The sequence below is a fragment of the Eucyclogobius newberryi genome, unplaced genomic scaffold, assembly GCF_026437365.1.
Source record: "Eucyclogobius newberryi isolate DKJ021-1_F unplaced genomic scaffold, fEucNew1.0.hap1 SCAF_13, whole genome shotgun sequence".
Lineage (NCBI taxonomy): Eukaryota > Metazoa > Chordata > Actinopteri > Gobiiformes > Gobiidae > Eucyclogobius > Eucyclogobius newberryi.
The window spans coordinates 29,375,013-29,392,324 of record NW_027315757.1 but is presented as its reverse complement, the minus strand read 5'-3'; the positions used below and the strand labels follow the sequence as shown (position 1 = coordinate 29,392,324).

The 17,312-nt window shown below is 42.3% G+C and overlaps 2 protein-coding genes across 2 annotated transcripts; one reads left to right on the top strand and one right to left on the bottom strand.

Annotated features, from left to right (window-relative positions):
* Window positions 1-2,332: 2,332 nt before the first annotated feature.
* Window positions 2,333-9,103, top strand: LOC140358476 (uncharacterized). Its single transcript, XM_072443338.1, has 14 exons — window positions 2,333-2,504; window positions 3,114-3,317; window positions 3,620-3,748; window positions 4,326-5,370; window positions 5,445-5,572; window positions 6,066-6,237; window positions 7,217-7,314; window positions 7,404-7,520; window positions 7,937-8,038; window positions 8,106-8,222; window positions 8,365-8,435; window positions 8,506-8,571; window positions 8,647-8,706; window positions 8,820-9,103. The coding sequence occupies exons 2-14, from the start codon at window positions 3,159-3,161 to the stop codon at window positions 8,893-8,895; spliced, it is 2,340 nt and encodes a 779-aa protein (XP_072299439.1). The 5' UTR covers window positions 2,333-2,504; window positions 3,114-3,158; the 3' UTR covers window positions 8,896-9,103.
* A 351-nt stretch (window positions 9,104-9,454) lies between these two features.
* LOC140358475 (uncharacterized) lies at window positions 9,455-12,361 on the bottom strand. The gene is made up of 4 exons (XM_072443336.1): window positions 12,281-12,361; window positions 12,055-12,173; window positions 11,877-11,969; window positions 9,455-11,572 (listed from the first exon to the last, which is right to left on the bottom strand). Exons 1-4 carry the CDS (start codon window positions 12,351-12,353, stop codon window positions 9,554-9,556), a joined length of 2,304 nt encoding a protein of 767 aa, XP_072299437.1. The 5' UTR covers window positions 12,354-12,361; the 3' UTR covers window positions 9,455-9,553.
* Between the last annotated feature and the right edge of the window lie 4,951 nt (window positions 12,362-17,312).

Genomic DNA, 17,312 nt, shown 5'->3' with positions numbered 1-17,312 from the left:
CAGACGGACTGGATTTCCTCGTCACTACAGAGTTGGTGATGTGATCCTTTTGCACGCGGATGGCTTCATTATAGCTGTTCTCATTTGACTGTTTGGACTCTGTTTTGTTCACTTCCGAACCATGAAAGTACTTGTATTTGTATTGTTCGTGGGATACGTCTCCTGTGTACAGGCTGAAGAGCGAGATCGCAGTAAGTATATAGAGGCCTATGCACAGATGACTTAAAATGCATCTTTATTGAGAGGTGCTTTGTTTGTGAACTGTTTTCTTTTCACAGAATTATTTTGCGAAAGTTGTCTAACAGCCGCAAAAGGTACGCTATCAATATTCGATTTCATAATTATTATTGTTTTATTTTAAAGACGGTTACTTTAGAGTATGGTTTCTTGCCAATAATGTTGCCTAAATGACCTGAAATCATAATATTTGTCTTATTGTCCAATACTTTTAGAAATTGAGAAAGCTTTGCAGGATGCGCCAATCAAAAACAGAAAGAGTATAATTAAAAAGCTGACTCGAGGTGCAGTGTGTTACAAACTCCCTGATGACAAAAGAACCTCCTGTCTGCACTTGTTTGGTAAGATCTAGATTTTTCTTGATGAAAGGTGCACTGTGTAACTTTTCAGGTGTGTTTCCCTAACCCTAAGCCACCAGCGTGTAACCATGGAGATGTCACTGCTTTGTCTCTAATGTTCCACAGACTGACGTTAAACTATCTTGCGTTTGTTATTATTGTTAATGGACAAAAAGTCTGCCTTCGTATGAGCACTTTCTTGTCATTGAGGACACGTTTGATGCCATGTAGAACATCCAAAGTAATATCTAACATCTCCATGGAGAGAGCAGGTGGCAGACCCTCAAAGTTACACAGAGCATCTTTAATCCATTTGTCTTTTTAGTCATGCAACGTTTTAAAACATTTCAAATCCAGGCATGCATCAAGGTGAGTTCTATCAAGCTTTATCAGGCAAAGATCCCAAGCGACTGGATATTGTTCTCTGTTATGAGCAATCCACAGCGTGTGTAGGGGTGAAACTCCACACATTTAAGGTACACATCCCAAGTCACGTATATAATGTCAAGCTATAATGATTCATGGAATACTTTCTGAATATGCAACAGGGCCGTACACGCACAACTGTGGAAGGTGACATTGATGCTCTCCTTCTTGAAAACAAAGATAAGGTGCGATATGTCGAGCCCGTCCACTCAAGATCAACCGGACACCCAAAGAAGGAGTTGTGAAAACGCCAGAATGAAGACTGTGCCCTATGTTGTCTTTGTTTTAATGTGTATTTATATTTGATTCCCTCACAGACTTGGAAGCTGTATTGGACATTTGTTCAGTTTGTTTGTAACATAACCTAATAAAGTTAACATAAGAATCTGGTTGATGCTATTGCTAAGATGCAGAGGTCCATGTTCTTGCCTAAATATGGTAATACAATAGATAAAAGTACAAGATATTGTGGGAGGTATTGCAAAAGTGATGGTCCTACAAAAGTACAGGTGCCTTCACTGTCATTGGACATTTCAATTACAAAATGAATCGCACACATTTCAAATTATTAGACTATGCAAGCCCACTGCCCATATGCTTCCATTATATTATACACTGTAATGGGCTATAGATAGTTAATTTCACGTTTTATAGTTACAGTGTATTTATATTGGGCTTTTCCACCAGGCCTTGTCCTGCTTAGCTTCTGAGAGCTGTTGAGATCGGGCTTTGACAAACACGTGTGCCAAAGTAAACCTCAATCCTTACTTTATTGGAGATTGTGTTCCAATACAACAATTGCCAGAGACAAATATCCAGTCTAAATGCCGAGCTTCTAGTGTCCCGCAGCCTTGAGGTTTACAGATAGCATCAGTGATTGGGCCATCCATGGGTTCAGTGACATCCCACCACTGGAATGTGTCCCTCTCTGTATGTGTAGTGCACTGCACACTGCTGTGTGTACGCCTTGTATAGCTGTGTTGTGTTTATAGCGCTTCGAACTCCAGCCTAGACAAATTTACCTCTGATGCAATAAAACACATTCTGATTCTGCCTTCAACCTGTATTGCAGTTTGTTCTTTTGCTTTATTCAGAAGATGTAGTCATTATCATGAATTGTTTTCCGACATTATTGTTACAAAATCTGTAACAACCCATTTTTCATTTCATATAATGTTCTTATTGTATCTCAAAATGTAAGTACCACATGTATTGAAGTGGCTTAGGTGCTTGTACAAACAGTGTATTATTTATTATAGTATTACTCCTTTCCTGTCGCCCCTCCCCTCCTGAAAACGGCTCTTCTGGAGCGCAGCGCACCCTGGGATACTGTTGCTAGGAGGCGCTGTTGTAGCCCGGAAGACAACCCGCGCTGTGAGAGGAAAATCTCTACATGCCTCTGCTGCTGCTCCCTCATCCGCGCACTTACCGGCCCAATATCACTTCAATATTTACATCCGGTCATGTAGGGCATAGAGCAGAGGCGTTTGATCACCAGGAAAGGTAAGGCGTTTAGACACGTGTGCATGCCTGTTATTCTAAGGAGCATCTGGACTTTCTATTTCGGGCATTCATTCTAATGGGCTAATCAAGGCTTTTTGCACATAAAATCTGATTATTTTGAATGTTATTGCCACGGAATATGTCGTCCTGATGATGAGTAAATGACACGTAAATAGACAAAACGTTCTATTTCATAGTCAATGCCACTGAATTTCTCTGTCTGTTCGCTTGAATGTTATCTGATTCAAAAATATATATAGAGCTAGACAACACCTTCCCTTTGTCTTGTGTCCTAACAGGATGTCCATTTATACGGTCTGTGCATTGCTATGCGATGACCATTTTCACAATTAGAAAGGATTGCCTATTGATTAGTCACAGGATTCCAACCGGACTGGGAAATGGGAGCCGTTCAACAGCAAGGTCAGCTGGAAAGGCACGGCAGGAATGTGATGAGTGTGATAAAACACTGATGGGCTGACAGATAATAGACAAGTCGGTGCTCTTCCTCTGCGTTTCTGAACCAGAGCCCAGCTTTGACATGGACAATACATGTTAATTACACGTTTATACGACGCCGTCTCTGCCTGTGCTTTTTTGATTTGACAGCTGCTTCAGGGGAGGCTGCACGCATGCTCCCGGCTCAGGACCTGGATGCGTTCACAGATGGAGAGCTATGAGCAGTTTTGCCTTCAAACCCTGGCACTTCTGCAGGACCAGGGCGGATTTAAGAAGTTGACACCGGAGCCACTTTGTTCCCTGAAGCCACAGTCTGTCATCGTTTTCCACGGAAGACCAATTCTTCCGCCTCGGGTAAAGAAAGTTTTATCACACTGTCATTTCATTTATCTTACACGCTTTGTTTTCTGAGGCGTCGTCTACATGTTTCGCTTGTGAGGGTGTTTGTGCGAGGCATGTGACGAGGAGTCCAAATTAGATCAGCAGTTTCTTGGGTAAACATCAGGCCTTTTAACTGGAGAACCGCCCGTTCTGTTGGACCGCAGACAGGCTGGACGGACTGCAGTGTGTCACATGCAACCGTCTCACCGCAACTGCGTGAGCGCTCTGTGATGAGAGTGCACATTCTGACTTGTATCGGTGTGTTTCTCCCGTAGCTTACGGCTGAACAACGCCGTGCAATGTGTAACTACAGGGAACAGGCTGTGCAGAAGGAGGTGCAAAGGCAGAGCCAGCAGAGGGGCCGGCCAGGAGCTCCAGTCCGAGACCTACTGCACCAGGCACAGGTTAAGGCTATTCCCAGTATATGTTTTGATACTGGTTTATTCGAGCAATGAGCAGGGATACGTTACTTACATATCTCCGTTAAGTTTTGAATGAAATAGATAAAAATGCATTTATCTGGATATAACAAACCCAGTTAGCAGTGAAATGAATAGGGATACTATGACTGTGATTTCAAATATCCATCCATTTTCTACCGCTTGTTCCCTTTCGGGGTCGCGGGTGACCGGAGCCTATCCCAGTGACTTCGGGCCTTAGGCGGGGTACACCCTGGACAGTGGCCAACTCAACGCAGGGTCAACACAGAGACATAGACATTACAGACAATCATGCACTCTCACATTCATTCACTAGGGCCAATTTAGAGTCACCAATTTTGCCTAACACATAATATAAGTATGCACAGAATTAAACTAATAACTATTTGGTATGAAAACTGTCTTTGAACTGTGCCGTCCGTGCTATTTTTAGTTCAGAGTGGACTTTTAAACGCCTTTGGAATGTCTAAGGAACTGTCAACGATTTCTGTAGGATTTTTGCAAGTAATAATCTTTTTTTCTGCTGTATTATCTACCACAGACAAAACCCGGTGGAGTCGTCGGAAAGGCACAAAGTGGAAAGACTCCTACAATCTGTGGATACACTTTAGTCACAGATTCACCTGGACTTACCAAAGATTCTGGATGTGACTATCTGGCTGCATCCTTTTCCGACACTTCTATTGTTTCTTGCCAAAAGGAAGAGGAAGTCGAGAAGTCAAGGACAGAGCAACAATTTGAGGAGGAGGAGGAGGAGGAGGAGGAGGACAAAGACGACATTAGTTTGGACAGCCTTCTTAAAAAGTCCAGAGAGTATGTAAAACAGGAGCAGAAAATGACAGCTGCACCTGACAGTTCTCCTCTTGACACTACAAACTCCACCATTCAGATGGGGTTTAGCTTGCGCCACAGTCCTGTTGGCCAACCCAAAACCCAGAGCCAACCTTTTTACGACCCCATTCCCCAACAACCTGCCTCCTTTTCTCCAACATCACCCGACCAGCATAGCCACCTCCCACTTAAAGACTTCTGCCCTAGTCGTTGTGCCCCAAATCGGCGCCCACGTCCCATCTCAACAGGAAACATCCACTTTTCCTTTCCGATTGAGCCGGCAGACCTTATCCCCCGCGGTCCTGGGAGACCAGCCGACGTGGGAGTCGCAGACCGTGACATGTTTCTCGGCACGGCCAGGTCCTCTCATCATAGAGCGTCTCTGGGGCAAGACTTTATAGACGACGTTGAAAATTGTCAATCAAACCAATGGAGTACCAGCCCTAAAATGGAGCCTTGCAGCCCTGACGATGTGATATGTAGCCCGAATGGTCATCGGGGCTCGTCACAGTTTCGGCGACGTTGCCACACTTTGGACAGCCAGCCCCAGAGTGGTCGTGCGGCGGCGGCGGCGGCGTGTATAGACCGCAGCCAGGAAAGAGTGCCGCGGTTTATGGCAGGTGTAACGTGGCTCGGCCCAAATCGGCGTCTCCCTACGAACCAGTCCCATAACACCGAGTGCCCCTCAACATCAAAGCCAAGCGTGACCTCTGACTCGCCCAACGCTCCCAGGAAAGCACCAGACGCACAGACGAGTGAGCGAGCGCATCTCTCTGCGATCTATAGATGACGAGCCTCTAAATTAACTGTGTTCTCTATTGGTGTTTAGGAGCTGAAGGCGCCCAGAGACCAGCACAGGCGTTAGAGGACAAGCAAAGACAGCTAGAGGACGAACATGCCCTTCACATGTCCCAGCTGCTGGCGGAGCAAGAGAGAGAACAACAGCGCCTCCTCCTGGTGATTGGATTACACACAGTACTGCATGCTTCGCTGCTTGACAGTATACATGCGTTCGCACATCCGGGAACTTGTGCAGTGGCAACCGAGTCCGCCATTTTGAAAGGGGGCACAACTGCACGTCTACTACATACGAAATCCAGGAAATATGAGGCCAAAAACCTGCGTTCTGTTAGGACATCGCTCTGTTGTCAGACCAAGGAATGATAGCTTTGTCGTGTGCCTTAGTTTGCCGTTATCGTCTAAAGAATCAAAGTATTCGTAGCTCATTATGCCGTAGAAAAGGATGCAGTCGTGTTGGTTTTTATATATCGCGTGCCCCTTTTAAAATGGCCACTATGGGGAGGTCCCGGCTGTATAACGTCACCGCGAACGCATGTATTAATTGAGAACAAAACTAACCAACTAAAAAGCAGTTCCTTCATCAAATACCTGTATTAAATGACTCATACAACTTGACATGAACAGTCAGTTACGGTCTGTTTGTGTCCAGGAGCATGACCAGGCCGAGAGGAGACTGAAGGAGCAGTGGTCAAGGCGACCTCTCAGCGCAGATGCCAGTGGGTGGAGCTACAGGTTGGGGAGTGAATCCTGCCCCATCATCAGCCCCTCCTGCCCCCGCCTCAGCCCGTCCCACACGCCGTCTGAGCGATCTCGCAACTTAGGTATTTGTTATCATGACTTTCTAAATCTGCAAAAAAAAAAGCACTGGACTTACCTTTCACGTGAGGTTGTTACGTGAAGCAAACTGGAGGCACGGCTCGGTCTGGAGCTCTGGTACCTAGTTGGAGTCAGAGCAGGTGAGCTGATTCATGCTGTTAAATTAGTCCTACTCAAATAGCATTAAAGTCATAAGCTAGTGTTAGTCCATTAGCAGTTTACTGTATTTCATCTGAAGTACATATGACACTACACCTTTCAGTAAAACAGGGAATGGTTTCATGGCAATACGGTTCTTTAGAACAAAGTCTAAAGAATAAGGTCTTTAGAATAAAGTCTAAAGAATAAAGTCTTCTGATTCTGATTCTTTAGAACAAAGTCTAAAGAATAAGGTCTTAGAATAAAGTCTAATGAATTAAGTCTAAAGAATAAAGTTTAAAAGTCTGGCGGTAATGCAACACTCGCCATAAAACAACAACAACAACAACAACAACACTCGGATGCCAACCGCCATAAAACAACAACAACAACAACAACAGGAATAAAGTCTAAAGAATAAAGTCTAAAGAACAAACTGACATAAAGTTTGAAGTTTGTTCTTGTAGCTTTTTGTTAAGTCACACTAAATAGCGTCACAAATGCTCGAATTGATCACAGGCTCCATAAAATGAGTTGTTTAATCATCTTTTTTTGCTTTTTTTCTTGTGCTTTTTCAACCGTCTAAAAACGTACATGGCTGTTTCTTCATGTTTTGTTGGCCATCACCGCGGTAACTCAAAAGTCACTGAAAAGCATCAATCGCAACATGTGTAAATCTTTAGGCCACGTGTTAAAATTCGTTTTTGAGCAATACATTCACATAACACTTTTATTCCCGTTTGTTCACCTTAAATGCATTTGAATTGAAGTTAAGCCTTAAGTATACATACACAATTGGCTCCAGTGAGTTGTGTGCCATTCTGAATTTGGGCTTTTTTGTTTAAGGCTTTCCAAATCCTGCAATATCTCCGTCTGTTCTGTCACCAATTACCACATGGGCCCCTAACTGGACCGGCTACAAACCTGGGACCAGGCTCAGTGAAGTGTGTTTGACAAAATCACATCAATCAAATGAAGCCTTTTTGTTTCTTTACTTACTATTCATTTCATCTCAAATCTTTTACTCCTCTAGGTCATGACTCTTAAACAACAAAGAGGTTACTGCCACATTTGTGCTATAACGCGCGGCTTTCTCACCCGGCGACTCCTCAAAACTGAAAAAGTCAAACAACTGCGGCAAACTGTTGTGGTAAGAACATCCTTCCCCTTAATACGACTGTAATACATGAAACATACATGTGCAATTCATGTGGAATTACTGTCGTGATCACATGCAATGGTATTTATGTATTTATTTATTTTTATCTTTATTATTTTTCCCCTCCATCCCTTGTTGGGAAATGGGAGGTTTTGTTTATAAGAGTTCTTCTATTGAGAGTGTTTTTCAAACTTCCTATAAGTTATCTGTTCTTTTCCTCTGTATCTACCTGCGTTGCAACAATGAAATTTCCCCATGTGTGGACAATAAAGGATTATCTTATCTTATCTTATCCAACATTCACGACATTATAAACGGATCAAATACTTATTGTATAGCTATTGCTCTTCAAAAACCATCCAAACAAGAATCTATTGATTGTAAATGTTTGTTCTGTGTTTTCCAAGGACACACACGCGTTTATTTGTTCACTCCAAACCGAAGCCCCTCAAAAGAGACTGTCCAACACGACACAAGACTTTTCTCTGCAGGAAAGAGTCCGAGCTCAGGTTTGTGCAGTGACTGTGTGTATCCACAAGAGGGCGTCCCTGTCTACATTACTATGTGTTTTCACAGTTGCGCGCGGCTCTTTATGACGTCCATGACATCTTCTTTCAAATGCCTCTGTCACAAAGATTAGCCCTGCTACAACAGGAACGAGAGCTCCGTTTGGAAAGAAAGTTGAGAGAAATGGTAATGAAAATAAATAAAAAACAGTTGTGTAACATAAAAACAAAAAAATGTCTGCACAAAATTGTTATTACCAAACATTGAGAAGTGTTATTATTAAAAACATTCAGTCTGTCTTCATACCTCAATATTTCTTTATCACAAGGAAAAGACAAAGTCGTCTAAAGATAAAGTGCTCTCTGCTGCTACACAGAGGTCAATAGACAGAAAGAAAAGGTAAAAATAACTTCAATGTTGATAATAGTTTGTCGATTCATATAAATGGTTTGATTAATGTTTATTTTAGAGTGGGTGAGTCTCCAGCTCAGACCAAGAAGATGCAACAGAAGCCAAAAAGCCCCACCACAAACCGGTTAACACTCTTATGTTACAAATACATATATATATTTAGTTTAGCATGTTTCAATGACCATAACTGCTTTTCCAGAGTTCTGAAACCAAGCCAGGGCCAAAATTCCCCTGCGATGGGGCAACTGAACCGCCAGGGGTAAATCACACTTTATTTATTTATTATCACTTTGGAAGATTCATAAAAGGATTCATAAAACGTCTTAATTGCGTGTTCATTGTTTGAGGTAATGTTTCTCTCAACATTTATAGCAGTTGGTACAAGAAGACCCCAGAGGAGAGGGTGAGGCGAGCGGACCACCTGAAGAAGCAGCACTCTCTGGGGTGATTGATTGTGACTGAACCGTCGTCACTGGACCTTTGAACTTGAATTATTTATTAGCTGCTGGCAAAAGGATTGTTACAACTTAAACATGTCTAAAGGATTGACAGAAATGCATATTTATTCGTTTACACATTTTTACTGTGCCTAAGAACTTCTCTTTTGTTTGCATGCAGTTGATGTAATAAAGCCTTACACCGTCTTGCATCACAAACTAATTCAACGTGTTTCTGTTGAAGGGCTCCTTAAACCAAATGCTTTGTTTACTTAACGGTGCTGAGCAGCCTTACGAAACATGTTGTCCTTATATTTAAAATAAAATGGTTTAAATGACAAAAAGGTTAATGTGTTGTTCCATTTATATGAATAAAATCCAATCCAACTTCATTTTAAACATCGTTGGCCAAAGTGGTGGACACAAATTCAAGTTAGAGAACATTAACACATGAGACAAAAACAAATCATGAATAAAGCAAAATCATCAACAAAATGACAAAGTTAAAAATATAGAAGCACCCAGAAAAAAGAAAACAAAGCAATGGAAATAACTAAATGACATATTTCTCAAATAAAATAGCAATGACACATTTTCAAACAACTTGACTCAATTCTTGGAACAAACAAATCTGCTGCTCATTCACTGTTTTGTCTCACGTCAGAATGGCTAATATCCTTCAAGTGCATTTGGAAGGGGCACAATCCAACCATCGACATAAACACATTCACTTTTTATGTCATGTATGAAAAAACCTCTGAGCTCTTCAGTCAACCTCCCCTCGACAAACAGGCTCAGCTCCTCAGAAACAGGACTGGTGTCTAACATTTTGGCCACAAAGACTCGAGTGCTGGGGCAAAGACAGTCGGAAGTGCACTTACATCGAGCTTTAACTTCAAGATAAAAGTGTATTTCTCCATAGCTGCCATTTTTCAGTTTTATTGTGCACTTAGTTTTGTCTGCTTTACTGTTGGCACAATGGTAAACTCTGTGACCATTCGTAAAGCACTCATAAGCTCTTACCATTCCTGTGCCCTTTAGGAGATCCTGTACTGCCAACTGAACAGAATCACTGATATCAAGAGGGTAACAGTGTCCACGAGGAGTGTAAATGACTTTTTCAACATTTTGTGGTGGGTTAAGGTTTATCAATTCATTGAAGTGTAACTTGCCAAATACAAACGACCTGAGGTGGTTAGGTATATTCTGCCAAATACCAAACTTCTTGACAATACCATCATGACTGTTAATTACGTCCCGAAGCAGAGCCTGTAAATCTTTATTGTTTCTTTCAAAGACCAGGGCAGACGTAGCCCAGAGGGGTCCCCAGTTCTCAACACTGTCACATAAATGGATGAGCTGGTGGCAGTTGAACGTGACATGTTCCTCACCATAAAGTTCAGCCATCTTTTGAACAAAGTCTTTCAGGTAAAAATGTGCACGGTTCAGACTCTCTTGGGTTATGCTGTCTTGGAGAAGAATGTGGACACTGCACGACAGCAGGTAAAAATGATGGAGATATTTAGATTCTAGGTATGGCTGGAGAACATATGTACCGTAGAATAAAATAAACGCCTCCCAATCTACAGCTTTCCATTTGTCCCGATACTTCAGTGAAATTGGAACTCGGGTTATCGTTATCTTTGACCTGAGACCAAGGTGACGTGAATCCAATTCGTCTTCTCTGTCACCAATATACCAAGGCTCTGTTAAATTCTTCTCCTCCAGCCACAGGAAGACCAGCTGCTTGGTCACACCAAGAAGAACTGCGTGTGAGTACTCTGGGACAAACCCTCGCACAATGTCAAAGACCGGAAGTTCTTGCAAGAAACTCAATCCTTTTATGCCTTTGACTGGTTTTCCTAAGCCCTTGGCACGGCTGGCATATTGTTGATGCATTTCCTCACATCGTGCTTGCTGTTTCTGTTCATCATTTGCATACGACCTGATTTTACCTGAGCCCTTATCAACCATTGTGCCAGGGTGCAAACACCAGTCACAGCCATATTCACCATTGAATTGTGTACTATTTCGAAGAAACGGTCTTGCCACAGCATCAGAGGAGCAAATCAAAACAAAAACTCTTGAGGAATGAGCAGCACCATTACCATCTGTCCATTTGAGTGGAGCTTTTTCTATTTCAAGACATTCATTCACAAAAGGCCTTAGAATTTCTTCCATATTAGGACGTCCTTTGCCACACCAAAGTGCTGGCACCAGCACATTCTGCTTTCTGATTTGGTAAGGCAGCTCATTGATAGTGAACTGGAGAGGCCAGATGGAGATCTCCTCAACCGGGGCCGAGTCAAAGTTCAACAACATTGTAATGTCATCATCTGCCAGTGTTTTGTGTATCAATTTCTGGTATGCTTTTCCATCCATAATGTCATTGAGTTCATTTTCACAAATGACAGCTTTGGAAAGGAGTTTCAAACCATAATTCTCAAGGGTATCCTTGAGAAGGTCTTTCAAAGAGCTAAACAGAAATAATCCTTCTCCGTTGTATTTTTGTATGGCAAACCTGCCAGTGTTAAAGATGGAATCAGGAGTAAAGTTAGGGATAAGAGATTTTAACAAAGTCATTAGGTCATCCTGAACAGGATCAGTTAGGTGATGGCGCAATACAAAAAGCTGGGTGGCCAGGAAGCCACGTTGAGTTATGAGTGATTGTGAGGGAAAAGACCTCGTCTGTAATGACAAAAAACAGATAAATATCAATTTCAAGAACAATTACAGAAAACACACAGTAGAACAAAAACGACATATTGTGTCATCATTTATCATTTGATTTGATCTTAGCCAGTTTCAACATAATAACAAGACCACAGCCCAGACCCAGTGGTCTGCCTTCGAAGAGAGACTAAAACAAACACCTAAAACAAAGGTCCACATCTGACCTAGACTTTTTACTGTGATAAAAAATTGGGGTTTGAAAACGTTAGCATAGACAAAACATTGTGTTTGCATTTTCATTTTTATCAGTAAAACATACCACATGATGAGACTCCTCTTGGTCCAGTGCGGGATCTGCATTTGTTTCCACATTTGTTTCCATCATTTCTTCATCATGTTGTCTATTGAGAGACTTTTCAGGCACATTTATTGAATAAATTGGAATTAAATTCTTCTAATGTTGTTTCAGTCATGTCATATTACTATAAAGTTTGTACCTGTTTGTATTCCTTCAGTCTTTTTCTAAATTTAACTCTGGGGCCAACTTTTGGGATCAAGACTTTAAGATGTTCTGAAGTGTCAAGACCTAAGAAAGTTTTATTGTTGATCTCTTCATCTGGAAAAAGACCACATAATAATCTGCACAATTACTACTTATGTGTAAATGTTTTTGGACATATAGACACGGAACTTAAGTTGTGAAAAGGATACAACTAATCGGACCTTCAAACCGTTTAATTAAGTCTCTGAAGTTCCAGTCTCTTAATTTGTCCTGAATGACTGTGGAAGACTCCATTTAAACTGCAAAGACAAACAGACCTTGAGATTGTTTACAGGAAAACAAAATACACAATGCTTGTTATTGAAAAAAAGGTGCATATTCTTGGTGTCATCATAAAAACCATCACAAAACAACATAAAGGTGATGTCCGGTGGTCGAGTGATTAATGCAAAGCACATATGCAGGTTTCCAGTGCCGGCCGCTCTGTCCTGAGTTCAAATCCTGTCTCTGACAATTTACTGCATGTCCTCCCTTCTCTCTCATCCCCTTTTCACACTGTCTTTCCTGTCCAATAAACCTTACAGGCAAAAAATCTTAAAAAATAAATATTGATCAATATAAATATGCTTCTTCTTCTTTTATTCTGCCTATCTTTAGTAGCTCAATAGACACTAAGCTCTTCCTAAAGCTGGAACACACCTTAATCTCCCTTCTTGAAAAGAGAAACCACCACATCTGTGTCATCAAAGTATTTGACACTATAGGTTTGGAATAATGCAATGTGTATTAGCTCAATATTTCTGTATGTAAAAAAAGAAAAAGAAGCTTATCTACCTTTATTGCCTAGGAGTTTTCAGATGCGCTGGGAAACAGATGATCTGAGGTGAAATGCTGACGACGTGCTTCTAATTATTCTGTTTAGTCTGTACATCAGTGTGCGCAGGCTCTTAGCACTTTATGCCACTCCCAAACACAAAGCATGACCAAACCTTCTGACCCTGGACAAGACTATTAGATCCACTTCCCTCAGGCAGGAGGCCACTCCCTTCAGGCAGGAGGCCACTCCCTTCAGGCAGGAGGCCACTCCCTTCAGGCAGGAGGCCACTCCCTTCAGGCAGGAGGCCACTACATCTGTAAATTCATTTCAAATTTTGTATACATAGTAAGCCTGTTTTTATCCTATAGCGGATTCAATCTGTCTTTATTTAATGCATTGTTTTTTCATTTTATATAGGTTGTTTTATCATTGTTCATTGTTTTATGTTATGAATCACCAAAGCAAGTTCCTATGTTTGTGAATTCTGTTCACTGGCAATAAACCTTTTCTTATTCAGATTCTGAAATCTGCACTCAAACGATAGGAAATACATAGTTTTGAACTGTGTGTCTGTCTGAACCTGATAATATATAATAGATCCATGGTCTGAACGCTGATGTATGATGTTGCCGTGCCGTGTACGTGCCGTGTTCTTACATCCAAAAGTCAATTCACATCAAGGTCCGCGGACCGCAAGGGCTCTGATTGGTTGATCCACGTATGGAAACCTTATTAAATGCAGCTTTGAACTGTTGAGTTTTGGCGCAGAAATGTGTGCACACTGGCCTTAAGTGGCCTTAAGTCTTGTGCCAGTGAATATATGAATGTAAAATAAAACAGTTAAATTCCCATGACGCACCTGCACCTGCAAGCTGACGGAGTAGCACACACCAGCCTGTTGTCCAGCCCCTGACCCCTGCACCTGAAAGGTCAATGGCACAATTTGGTGAATGTTTCTGTATGTTTGTATCTTTGGGTCCCTGGAGGTTAATAAACTTCTCGTGCGTTGGAAAGTTTTTGCCTGTATAAAACTGTAGGGCTGCACTCATTTTAGTGGAGAGGTTAACCTCAATATTTTAAAGGAATTGTGCACTTTTTAAAAGAAGCATGAGACTTTCAGGACAGGATCATTACACCCCTAAGGTAAATATTTGATGTGGAAGCACTCTAGATCTGACCCGTGACGGCCTGGAAACAGGATTTTCCAAAATGGCCACCAGCAAATTAACCATACATAGTTATTTCACTTGTAGGACACATAGGCAGGGGCGATTCTAGGGAGTGTGGGGGCCCTAGGCAGAAATTCTTAGGGGGGGCCTACCGACCAGTGTTCACAAAAAATCTTCGCGGTCTATTCTGTCCTCACTGTGATGTCACTACCAGGGCTAGACAGATAGCGAACATCCAAAAAAGAGAGTCCAATGACCATGTAGAGAAGCGTCTTTTAAGACGCTTTTCCCCACAACTTGTCTCTTTGACAATTGGAATTTTGTAAAACTGTAACAAACACATAAAAACACATGTAAACACATGTAAACCTTATAAATGTACATTCACATCAATTGTACATGAACAGCTACATATAAGAGCAATGAAAATAAAGATTTGAACACCTAGCTTAAACCAACATTCAAAGGAAGTACAGATTAAACTTAAGTTTGACATAAGTTTATATATGCAAACGTAGAACAACATTATAACACAGAATAACATTCAACTTACGGACAAAGATACCCCAAGGCAGAAAACGGGATGTTTTTGTCAGTAGCTGCACTGCCGGAGCCGGACATGCTTGACTGAACGCATGAGGCCGAAAAACGAAACTTATACGACAACGTCCACTAGGGGCTGTAGTCGACTATCGCGCACACGAAGAAGTTTAGAAATGACGTAATCCTGTGTCAACAGTACACGGTCAGTAAGCACAACCAGAAATAAACCATATATTAAGCGCACGGGCGGCTTCGCGGGGGCCCCCTAGTGGCCTGGGGCCCCAGGCAATTGCCTGGTTTGCCTAATGGGATGCAGCGCCTCTGCACATAGGAACATGAACTTGGTGTCTAAACATAGGTTTTGAGGTACTGTGAGTCTACTGGCATATAATACAAGGTCCTAAGTATGTCAGCCATCTTGATTTTTCAAAATGGCCGACACGAAAGTGACAAAACTACACATTTCAGCATATAGAGAAAACTGAAGCATGATTTTGGTGTCTAAACATAGGTTTTGGGGTATTGTGAGTTTACTGTCATATGCTAGAATGTCCCAAGTATGTCAGCCATCTTGGATTTTCCAAATTGCTGCCTTTAAAATGACAAAATCACAAATTTTCGCATGGAGATATGATAGAAGGGTAATTTTTGTGTTTAAACTTAGGTGTTTGAATATAGTGGTGTGCCAGCTGGGTATGCATGCTTCCATTCAAATACTAGTATAATAAGTTACTAGCAAAATACATGAATACAAAGTAAAAATCAAATTCTATAAAACAAAATATGCCACTTTACTTCCAAACCAAAATGTTCACTTGATAAACACTATTCATAATGTACTCTTAAATCTTGTTAAAATAAATGCTATATTTCAGGGCTTCTCCAAGGTTCTCCTCAAATGTGATGAGTGTGTCTCTCCCATGTGTATGTGATATAAGGCCTGGGACTGTCAAGAGAAGTCTGTTCTTAAGTCTAGTGGTATGGATGCGGTTCCCCGCAGGGGCACCCAACTGATTGAGACAAACCTTGTAGAGTTCTGCCAATTCTGCTAACTTAAACACTTGTGCACAATCCATATCTCTCCTTTCCTCCATAAAGGCCACAAGCTCAGCAAATGCAATTCCGTCCAGACAGGCATCTTCTTGTGTCCTGTTGCATTGCTCTCCTGGACCTATTATAGAGTTTGTTCAAACAGTTGTGGTGGTACTTAGCCTCCATGGCTATCATGTCTCCAGGCGCAAGCTTGGCCAAAAGCTTTGTGTTGTTTAGTTGTGTGGCACACTGTCTAACATTTATATCTAGCTGTTTAGTCATGACCTCATGGAAGCCTCCGGGACCCGCAGGATCGTCACAGAAGAAACACAAAGATTCTTCCACTTGTCGCATTGAGCCAATTGAAGAACGTGTGTATGCCTGATGTCTTCTGCTTTTCTGACTGCTGTTTTAGATACCTATTTAGCATGCTTTGGTTGAACATCACCCTACATATTTTGTGCCACACTGCCTCATTAACAACTAGGGCTGACTCTATTCCCGGTTACCCCCACGAGTCCGAAGGTTCGCTAGTCCGAAAGTTCACAAGTCCGAAGGTTTTAAAGGTTCACTAGTCCGAAGGTTCGCTAGTCCGAAGGTTCACTGGTCCGAAAGTTCTCTAGTCCAAAGGTTCACTGGTCCGAAGGTTCACTAGTCCGAAAGTTCCTCATAGGCTAAAGTGAAGGTACAGACGGCATCGGGATGTAGTCAGTCTGTAAAATGCGCACCAAGACACGCACTGGGGCTCGTCACAACGTTTAATGTACCAGCTGCTCACAGGAGGCACCGCAAGTTGTACTCATGGATGTATTATATTATCTGGATAGGGTACGCCCCCTCTGCCTCTGGCTCCAAATTGAGTAGTGGCCACTCCGTAGAATGCAGCCTTTTGGTCGGACCATTTCAAGAGTTCGGCCTCTAAAATGACCAAACATTCTAAATTGTTTGTAGTCTAAAAATAAAATAGAAGGAATTTCACTCTTTGACTGTTTCTAAAATACTTTAAAAATACATTTTTAACCTCCCGCTCCGAGCGCGCACTTGGATCTTCCCCTGGACTAAAACTGTGAGGAGACCTTGCTCAACACCCGGTCTGGAGAGACGGGAGATGGCGGAGGAGAGTGGATCGGGGATCGAAGACGTTCTGGACGGCGTGGAGGAGCAGCCTTTTCTGGCTGCACGTGCCCGGAAACGTAAAAAGTCCCTTAGCTCGTCCGAGGGTTCTGGGAATGAGCAGCAGGATGAGGCTGAAGCTATTGATATCCGGGGTGAGAGCAGAGACTGTAAGGTGATCATAAAGCTTGCACAGGATAGTGCATCCTTTAAGGAGTGGAATTCAGTGGCATTGTCAAAGAGCCTAACTGTAGCTGTGGGAGTGATCAAGAGTGCGAGTGTCCTTAGAGATGGCTCGCTGCTGGGCGTGTGCAAGGACGCGGCTCAGCAACGGAAGGCGATTGGAACTAAACGTCTGGGTGGAAAGGACATTCTTGTGTCTGATGCTGAAAGAAACACGGTCAGAGGAGTTATCGTAGGTGTCCCTACGGCGACGTCTGTGGATGAAGTTAAGGTGAATTTGACTGGAGTTACGGTGGTGGACGCTAGGCGGTTGAAGGTGACCCGGTTTGGGGTAAGATGTGACAGCTTGTCGGTAATGGTAACACTTGAAGGGAGGTGCCTGCCTAGTATGGTGTT